The sequence below is a fragment of the Uranotaenia lowii genome, chromosome 3 (genome assembly GCF_029784155.1).
Source record: "Uranotaenia lowii strain MFRU-FL chromosome 3, ASM2978415v1, whole genome shotgun sequence".
Classification (NCBI taxonomy): Eukaryota; Metazoa; Arthropoda; class Insecta; order Diptera; family Culicidae; genus Uranotaenia; species Uranotaenia lowii.
In genome coordinates, this window is record NC_073693.1 from 132,234,678 (window position 1) to 132,245,537 (window position 10,860).

The window sequence follows — 10,860 nt, forward strand, 5'->3', positions numbered from 1 at the left end:
CATAAACAAAGAAAGATACACGATAAATATATAAGAAGTATTTTTGAGGGGAGAAAGTCATACCAGATCTGAGTTGACAAAAATGTTATTTCGTGCAGATGAGATTTGCAGCGCTTTTATGTTCATAGATATAGTGATTTCATCACTTAAAAAAAGTTAATTTGTTATCGCTTTTGCCATTCAAGAAAAAAACCAGAATTTTGTAAACACTCAGAGAAATCTTGGTGTTCGAACCAAAAAAAAAAAAAAGATTTTGATTCTATTTTATTGAAAGTTGAAACAAACTCTTTTTTATTTTTTTTACAATGTATTATGAGTTTGATTCTAAAGAAATATTTTTGAAACAAATGATTTATTCTTTGATTTAATAAAATACTTTGAATCAAAAAATTTGTTCTAATTTCAAAGTCGAAAAATTCTTTGAAATAAAGGAAAACAGATTAGAAACAAAGGATGTTTTTATTTGTCCCAGAATCAAAGAAAATTTAATTTAATCTTCCTTTGTTTGGCCACTAAACTTAGTAGATTTTATGAATTCTATAAATAACGTAAATTAAGCAGTTATTAAACTTATGAAATTTTGGTAAATTTTTGTAGATTTTGTAAAAAAAACTTTAAACTTTGTTAATTTTTGAAAATTTGTGAATTTTTTTAATTAAGTTAATACTCTAAAATTTTGAAATTTTGTAAATTTAATAAATTTTGTTTATTTGGAAAGTCTCGTAAATTTTTTAAATTTTGTAGCTGTGTAACTTTTATTTGCATGTTTGATTTCATTAATATAAAGGCTTTAAATATTCAGTGCATACGCCTGGTAACTTTATTGGTGAATTTTGTCAACATTGAAAATTAATTTAATTTTAAATTGAATTACTATTTTCAATCTATGAAAAATATGTTCCGTAGCCGTAATTATGCCATATTTAGCTTTTTCAAGCGTTGTGCCTTTTGACTCAGTCGACATAAAATTATCAAAGGATTAATTTTGTCCTTAAAATTAAAATTTAACTATTAAACGAATTTACATAAGTTTAATTTTACAAATTTCTGTTAGTGGACACCCGTAAATATTTTATTTTGTGTTACGTTTCAAGCATTTCGTCACGCATGTAACGCCTGTGGTGTCAAAAAAACTGACAGCTGTCAACTTTTAATTCCTCCGTTTTCGCGCGAGCCTGCGAATGACAGCAGCAAAAGAGATGGAAGGAAAATCTATCGGTACTCTTTCCGCGACCGAGCCGATTACAAGGAAAAGGCGAGAGGGTCGATGATATCCCGATAAAATCAAGAAAGAAAACGAAGACGACAGCCTGCCGAAAGAAATCGCAGCAAGCAAGCAGCAGCTAGAGTCGTCGCGTAAAGCTGCAAGTACCCGTGTTGAGAAGCACAGAAAAGTTTCTTAAAAATTGGTTTTCCCAGTAATTTAACGTGGTTTAAATTCATCTTTTGAGTTGTAAGTGAGAGCGCTCGTTTTGGGGAAAAGTGTGTTGATGTTCAATTCGCGAATAAGTGATTACCAAACGTGCAATAGTAAAGTTAAAATTTGTGCGAAACTGCTCTTTTGGGTTGACTGATCGGGTAGGAGCAGCAGAAAAAAAAACGGAAGAAGGTGGAAGAAAATCGTTTGCCAATTTTCTGCTTCTTGCCAAAAAGCAGTAAAAATGTTGGCATGTGTAAAAGACGGGCAAAATAATAGGAAATTTTAATTGGTGCCGTGCTGCAAAAATTGTGCTCGCTGAAAGTGTTGGGGTACTTGAGTACTTGAAAGTTGGGGTTAATTTAGCTTTATTTGGAGTTAATATTCTAAACTAAAGCACTTAAAGCAGGTGAAAAATACTGAGGAAAGCTGCTCCAGACTTCCTGTTTGAGATTTGAAAAATCAAGAAAAAGTGACGCTCCCAAGGGAAAAAAATGATGTGATCTTACTTCGGGACGCTGAAATTTGGTTTTTTGTTGAGCCTTTTTTTCCTCATTTCTTGTGACTTCTAAGTACACAGCAAACAACTCTAGATTGTTAAAAAACCTACAACAAAAAAAAATCACCTAAAAAGTAAGAACAAACCAACATCCAAAAGCAAAGAAAAAACAAAACCAACACTGTACCGTAGTCGCAAAGTCGAATCGGATCTGTACATCCCCGGGAAAATCCCCCGGAACCAAACAACTGGAGACCTGGTGCTGCTGCCGCGGCAATGCCAATGTTGTCACAATTTCAAATGAACTTTCGAGCGTTTCTGGTACTGGCCTCGAAGATATGGACCTGCCTCTGCTACATGTTCAATCGACAGGTTCGAGCGGTAAGTTTGACTTCAGTTGTATTTATCTTCCATCCACTCTCACCCTGCAGAATAATAAATTTCTCACGGTTGTTGACGAATGGTCACTTTTTTTTTTGTTCTGCCTTCCATTGCAACGCAACGATATTCAAGTCAGCTAGAGCTACCTAGCTAGCTAGTTTTAATGATAGTCTCTCGCATTCGGCTTTTTATTTCGTCGATCGTTGCTGGTTGCTGCAAGAAAATCATACGTGCGATTCGATTGCTTAACCTACCGGCGTTTTGCACTGCTCAGGGTGACCCCCGACCGATGCAGTCCGATTTAGTTGGATTTTCAATAGATATAGTAGTTCTAACACAGATGAATTTGTCATGGTCAATTCAACCATAGACTATTTCTGATAAACTGTTAAACTAGTCAACCTACTAAGATACCCAAGTAAATGCGCTTTAATCAATCAATTTGACAAATATCCAGAAAAACCGGGAAAACGGATTAGAATTTGTTGTTTTCTTCTGTCAGTTATCACTACCTATTCATATAAACGTCTTAATCATATTCATTCATGTTGTAACTTCAATCCATTAGTAATGTACCCTTACATTTTGTATATGTTGAACTGTAGTTAATACTTTTTGTATACCGATATCCAAATTTCAAAACGACCTACAAAATAGTCTAATACTGACTTATTATAAATATTGAAAGATTTGGCATTTTCATATGTTTTTTAAATGTTATCAAATAATCTGTATCAGTTTGGAATGTTTTATCGCCCAAACTGTGAAAGTAAGTCCTTTCAGTAGAATTCATTTAAAAAAAATTAGATTGTTACTTTTTAAATTACTAGAATATGGATGCTCAGGGAAAGGCCGTTGGGTAGATTTAATGAAAATTTGGGTGGATTTAGTTCATAGTGCATTGTTTACATCCTGCAAGTTTTAAAGTCCTGTGATCAAAACTCGCGGAAATGTAGTCGAAAGAACAGCTAATGCGTGATGAAATCTTGCGCATTCATCACGAGAACAAGGATCTCTCGCATGGTTCCATCGCTAAAACTTTGGGAATAACAAATTCCATGGTGTCGCGAGTGATTGAGCGGTTCGAGGAACGATTGACCACCGATCGGAAGCCCAGAAGTGAAGGAAAAAGTATTCCGTACAACACCAAAAATCACAACCTTGTAGTTGGGGCCTGCAACCGAAACCGGAACGCCTCCGTTCGGGATGTGGCTAAGAAGCTGCATCAAAGCCGAAATTTTGTCCAGAAGGCCAAAACTCCGCCAAAAACCGTGCCAAGAAGTTGTACCTCAGCATGCTGACGAAATTTGTATGCTGCATCATGGACGACGAAACATATGTGAAGGCCGACTTCAAACAGATCTCCGGCAACATGTTTTTTAAGTGAAGCGTTCCGGAGCGTGCCAGCACTCAGAAGATGTCCAAATTTGCGAATAAATGCCTGTTTTGGCAAGCCATCTGCACGTGCTGGAAGCGGAGTACACCTTTCGAGACCCAGGACACGATGAACGGACAGGTGTCCATGAAAGAATGCCTCCAGAAGCAACCACACTTCACGGTGGTTTACCTGTTGGAAGCGAAGGACGAGGTTTCGACGCTGGATTGCCGAAAATGATGTGGGCTGAAGCTTCTTACCTCGCAAGAGATGTAATGTTCGATGAGAAGCCGAGTTCTACAGCATGGATAAATCCGGAAGAAGAAACCACGGAACCCGGGACGGTGCCGCCGTTGAAAGAACCTGCTGATGAGAAAGTCGATCCTGAAAATCATTTCGTAGATCTGTTGATCGAAGTAGATGAATTGGACCCTCAGCCAAATGAAGCGGTGACAGTAGACATGCCGAAACGTAAAATTTGTGCTCCGAAAAAGTTCCAGGATTACCAGACGATGAAACTTTATTAACTTTATTTTCTATCTTAACATCCTATTTATAGTAGAACTATCCCTATGGTTACATATCTAATGTTTATGTCATGTGCATGTTGTTATTCGTACGATTGATTGTTTCGATTGAACAAATCTCAACACTCCGCCTCAACATACACACTCACAATCTTTTAACTGACTCCGGTGGCTACTCCTCTTCAACCAACTTTCAACGCATTCTATGCACGACGCTTTCGCCCCTGTGGCAGCTCGATGACCTTACTTCTGGCTTCCGGAACGACCATCTACCAGTGGCTCCAGCCCGTCTATCTTCCATGATTCCTGGCTCGACGACCTTCCAAACCGAAGGGCGGAAAAGCTATCAAAAACAAGTGGGTCTTCAAAACGAAGCGTAGACCCGATGGCCAGATCGAGCGCTTGGCCGTGAAAGGATACGCACAGCGACCGGGAATAGACTACGACGAAGTTTATTCACCGGTGGTCCGGTACTCAACCATACGTTATCTGATGGCGTTGGCAACAAAGTCGACGTAGACCAAATGGACGCGGTCACAGCTTTTCTGCAATGCAGACTCAACGACGAGGTAACCCATATGGAGCAGCCAGAAGGTTTTCTGCCAGGCAGGACAAAGGTGTGCCGGCCTAGGAAAGCGCTTTACGGATTGAAGCCATCCAGCCGTGTCTGGAATCAGCAGCTAGACGAGGCGTTATGGGAGTTCGGACTGGAGAAATCGAAAGTGGATCCATGTCTGTACTTCGCCATAGATGAGGACAGAATGTTGTTCGTCACTATCTATGTGGACGACTTTCTGATTTTCACCAACAAAGCGGAACTGAAGAAGCAGCTGAAGAGGTTTTTGAGCACAGATGAAAAATTTGGGCGAAGTGAAGTTGCACCTGGGATTGAGGATCAGCAGGAATCGAGAACGTGGTGAATTGACCCTTGACCAACACCGACATCGAAGAAGTTTTGGACAGATTTCACATGGGATGTTGTCATCCTGTAAGTACACCGTTTGAGGTCAGCGAGCGGTTGGACAAATGATGGAACCCCTGATTGGTTATACCGATATTGATTGGGGGAGTAACGACGACAGTAAATCGATTTTTGGTTTCGTATTCCAGATCTATGGATCAACGGTGTCCTGGGCTTCCAAGAAGCAGCCTTATCATCTACAAAAGCAGAGTACGTGTCAATAAGCCAAGCTGCCTGTGAAGCTGTATGGCTCCGCAATCTATTAACGGAACTCGGAATCGTTTTGAAGACTCCTACTGTATTATATCAGGATAACGAATCTTGTATCCGAGTAGCTAAGAAGCCCAGAGACCACAAGCGGTTGAAACACATTGACATACGATACAACTTCATCCGAGAAAGTGTGAAGAATGGAATCATCAAGCATTTACTAAAGGCCTTACCAGAGGACCGTTCCAGTACCTAAGTATGAAGCTCAGATTACTTGGTTGAGCGAGGTTGTTAGAGTACCTAAGTTAGCCTTGATCACTAACGAAGAAAGCAATGTAAGGAAAATAAAACTTTGCTTTAGTTGTTACCAGACTAACGAACACTTCGTACGTGTTGTTTTAATTACTGCGTTCATCATCTATCTCGGCTCACTGATGACCGCTGACAACGACACCAGCTGTGAAATCCGGCGACGAATGATCAGCTGAAGTCGTGTTTACAATGGACTCCTCAAGCAAATGCGTTCGAGAAGGCTAAGTCCTTGCACGAAGTGTAACCTGTACATGACGCTCATTAGACGGGGTACGCGGGTACGAGACATGGATATTTTTCGAGGAGGACCTACGCACACTCGGAGTATTCGAGTGACGAGTGAAGGCTAAGGATGAACCACGAGCTTGTGGGACTCTACGGCGAACCCAGTATCCAAAAGGTGGAGAAGGCTGGACGGATATGCTGGACAGGACATGCGAGAACTCCGGACGACTGTCCTGCAAAACAGGTGCTCGCTAAGAATCCGGTAGGAACGAAGGGTGCAACGAGCGCCTTTTTTCACATTTTTGAATGATTTTTTAGTTCAAAAATGCTGTCAAATAATGTAACAGTAACTAATCAATGAACTTATTATATCATAAATAAACTTTATGTAATTTCTCGTATGAATATTAATTAAAACCAATATGAAAAATATAAAAATCGAACTAGAACAGATTGGAAAGGTCAGGGTTAATATTACCCGTAATCATTTTTCTCCTTATGCCTAACGTTCTCACTCGTTCTGAGAATTACAAACTTAATTCGTTCAGGCATCCACCTGACCATCACGTTTGATCAGCTTCCCCACTTAGTCGACCTTGAAGTAACGCAGTTCACTAGAACACGCGTAAAGCATTTTCTGCCTTTCTCTTTACAACATTACAATACAACCGCCTTCTGTTATATCCGATAACACCAGTTTCAGACAAAAGCTACAAAGTTAGCGCCTGTTGGCGCCTTTTTAATGACCGCTGCTGACAACTAACTACCCGCCGAACCTAAACCGGTCTTCAATGAAAGATTCTGAAACGAGATGCTTCTGCTAGTCTCTAACGTAAACGGGAAGCGTGTGCTCCATTTTTGGGGTGACGACGCTGAAAAAAGCCGGTCAGATTACATTCTTGGAGTACCGTCAGCCATAGGAAGACGAACGAAAGTCGTCAAAGGAAAGTGAAAAACGCATTTCCTGTCTTCTTGCAACAGTGCCGTGCCGCGTTCGTTGCGGATTCCTATCAAGGTCCAAATTTGGATCGTGCTCCCTTAAACCGCATCAACAACAACAACGACGACGGCCATACGACACAGGCGCACGCCACCAGGAATGGCTTGGTTATTTTATTTACAGTCGGTTGTTAGCGTTATTTGTTATTATGGAATCACAGCAGCAGCGCCCGGCTGAAAGAGTGAATGAAATCGTAAACCGTTTCGCTCGGCAGCGTTCTCATTCTGAATGATGATTGCGCGCCCCCCGTTTGACGAACTGGTTTGTTGATAATTCAAGCCTTTTGAACTTGATCAGCATTTGCAACTGACCATCATATGGCGGCGGTCAGGTACAGAAGCACAAATTATTTGTTGAGCCAATATATGTAGAATAAGTTTTAAAAAAGTCTTCAGTGTTATTTCGTTTTATATTTCTCGGGTTAGTTTCCAATTTAAGAAATCGATCAACTAGCCAAAAAAGTACGTCAATTATTACAGGCATCTTCAACCATTTACCGGTTTGGGAGCAAAGTTTGTTTACTTTTGGATTCGATGGCGTCATTCCGATGATGAACGGATGCGGATTGTTTTGTACCTCCTCTTCGCGCCGCATCTAACAATCTCGACCCAAATCAATATTTACATTTCAACGGTGTCACGTGTAGTTCGTCAAACAACTGCATTACTTGAACTTTACCAGAAAAAATGTTGTATAAGATTGATTAATCGATGTATGGATTGTTACAAATTGAAGGGATTGTAGGCGGATTAGAGTACAGAAACTACCTTGGTTTAAGAATGTTTCTCCGGAAAATAATTCGTTAATTTTATATTTATCGACGCTTGCTAAAAAAGAGCAAATTCTTACTTCAAGTTTGTTAGACACGAGTGTCATTAGGATGGTGAAATGCAACAAATAAACCTTAAATGAAAAATACTTTCAAGATTCTGTCCAAGCTGTAGTAATAATTTCTCCTCAAGTAAGATAGGAATCTTCCAGAGACAAATCCTGCCAAAGGTGACCGCCAAAGGCTGAAAGTCTCTCTAATAAAGACAAAAAAAAATGTGTGTGAAACTATACAGGGTGGCCACAGAACCGGGAAAACCGGGAAAAAACCGGGAATTGAAAATCGAACCGGGAAAACCGGGAAAAACCGGGAATTCAGACCCAAAATCGGGAATATTAACAAAAGAAAACCGAAATTCATTTTTGGTTCTAAGATCAGGGATTCAACCTAAAATTCAATTTCCAAGACAGAATTCAACAGTTCAAAAATGTATAAGAAGAATATCATAAATTTGGAAATTTTTAAACTATCCTCAGATTTCTCTTCAACTACCTTCAAATTGAAAAAAACTCACTAATTTTACCGGATCCTAGAGTTCAAAACTGCCTCGAAGAATGAGATGAGAAATTCAAAAAGTCTCCTAAAATTTGTTCAAGTTTCGCATATCATTACAATTATTTTTTTAAAACTATCAATTTCGACTGGGAATGTGAAAAGATGCTAATATTATAATTTTCCAATGATAGTATTTAATTTAAGAGTTAAACACAAGACAATTATTCTCATGCACGGCACGGTCTTTTTAGTAGCTTAATAATAATAAATTTCACATCGCTGAAAATTTCCTTAAATAAAAAGGAAACCTTCCCCTATTAAATACACTGTTTGGAAAATTAACTTTTTTGATCACTGGTCCAGAAAATTTCAAATTGAAATTAAAGCTTGAATATGTCAAGATTCTTTTGAAAATTTGCGAAAATTTCGAATGAACTGATTTCTAACCTGATTCGTGACGAAAATTTAAATAAAATTTCGAAAAAATCCAGTGAAATTTTTCCTTTTTTCATAAAGATATGTTTATGTCGATAGAAGACACTATGTAAATTCTTCCAAAATCTTTAAATGATTCAACATAGCATAGTACTTTCTTAAAAATATACCTACATATTTGTGTTTTGAGTGACGCATTTAAGAAAAAAAATCCTTGATTTTGAATGTTAAAAAAGACCCATATCAAAATAACAAAATTATTGCCATAATATTAATAATTTTAGTTAAATTTTTTAGCTATATTTTAGAATTTTTCTAAGATACTCAAATCATAGGTTTCGAATCAATGATCAACTTTTATGAAGACCGCAAATTGTGGATACTTTTCAGGAAACTGAGGTGTCCTTTAAATTTATTTTTCACAATCTGGTGAAGTATGAGAATTTAAGGATATTTTCTAACATTTTAAATCAAATGATTCAAATATTTTTTTAAAAGCATAAGTTTAAAAAAAATCTGAAGTCTTCAACAAAGTTGTAAAAAGAATTTAAATCTTTGATTTTAAAAGCTCATAAATGTTCTTCAATGATGTTACAACCAATAACATTTTTTCTACTGCTTTTTTTAATTTGAGGATTTTTTCAAGCATTGTTTCTTTGAATCTAGGATAGCTAGGTAATATCTTAACCCTCTATCAAATGGAGAATAATAAATTGATTCGAAATCTGTTTTTGTTTTTTTATACAAGGTTTTCGGTTTATTAGTTATCAATGATGTATTTTACTCATAACTTAACAGTTTTTAAATTTCTAAACCCAATATCACCAGAACTAGATTTGACAGAATCTGACAAATGATTCGCATTCAGGACGGCACAATGTATTTGTGAAACAAAGGCTTTACAGATTTGAATATATTACATAACCTACTTTATAGTTTCTGAAATTTTATGTACACTGTTGAGTCTCTTCGATTTTTAAAACCTTATTTGTGCACTTTTCAATTTGTTTTTTTTTGCGTAAATTAATAAAATTAGTTTTGATTTGTTTTCCTGATACAGGGGTTGTTTCCAAGCAAACATTAGAAAATACGTTATGACCATATTATTAACCGGAACAGTTATCTAATTTTCATAATTTAACCCCGAGAAATTGACTTCAAATTGAAATATATTTAGAACAATTAACGGTTACTTTTTTCACTGAAATCAAATCCACATTTTTCTGCATAACAAAGCTCATACTCTACTCAATGGAAAATGAAAACGCTGAGAATTTTTTTCTGGAATAGTTTTATTGCAAAGAATAGATCTATTTTTCAAAAAAGTTCGAAGCCAAATATGGAGTCGTATGCAGTAGAGGATTCAGAAATGTTTTTTTTTAACTTTGTATGGCGACTACAAAAAATTACATTGTCTCTTTTTAATTTTTTTTTCTAAACTTGCAATTTCAATGTATCAAAATGAGTCCTGAAGTTCAGATTTTTTCAATAGTATAGGTAGTTTAATTCGAGTATCAATCAATTTATACTGCAAAATTTAATTTGACTACGCTTTGAAAATCAAAAATAAATGTTTCTTTTATTTATTGGTTTACGATGCTTTTGATTTTATTATAATAAATTTAGATATAAGTATTTTGAATTCCTTTTGAATTTTTTTCTATATTCATTTCAAAACTGGAATTCCTCAGTTTGAAATTAAAAAAACAATGGATGAATCTGAATTGAATAAATGTTTTCAATTTTGTCTGTATCTTAAACTTTGATATGCTGTTGAATAAGCATCAAAACTGTTTAACTCTGTAACTTGTTGCCCATGTTTTTTCAAACTTTTAAAGTCAGAATTCAAAATGCAAAAAAAATTTTTGGTGAATAATTTTTAATTAGCTAATCATTGCAACAAGGTGCAAAAAGTTTATTTTTTAGCACGAGTTTTAAATTCATTCAATGGGGCTTGCCGAATTGGATAATTACGTTGAGTGCTGAAAAATTCTAGTTTTGCGACGAGTGGCATACACAATTTAAAAAAAAATTGGAAAATTCATTAATTGACCTACAAGTAGTGCATCTTGCAAATAACCACATGTCAATGAATATGCCAAATGATTGAAAATTTGTGATGAAGTAGATCGTGGACTGTACTTTTGCAGGCAAAACTTTAAATATTATTGCTTTTCGATAATGTTTTCAGTGT

At 36.6% G+C, this 10,860-nt stretch overlaps 1 protein-coding gene across 2 annotated transcripts in view; it reads left to right on the forward strand.

The window, feature by feature from the left end:
* Nucleotides 1-1,305: 1,305 nt before the first annotated feature.
* Nucleotides 1,306-10,860, forward strand: part of LOC129754908 (CTD nuclear envelope phosphatase 1 homolog) — a 42,429-nt gene continuing 32,874 nt past the window's right edge. The window contains exon 1 of one of the 2 annotated variants that reach the window (XM_055751171.1): nucleotides 1,306-2,297. In XM_055751171.1, the coding sequence (XP_055607146.1) occupies nucleotides 2,193-2,297 (105 nt within the window). In that variant the 5' untranslated portion in view covers nucleotides 1,306-2,192. The remainder of the gene's footprint in view (nucleotides 2,298-10,860) is intronic. The other variant, XM_055751170.1, reaches the window with a different exon arrangement.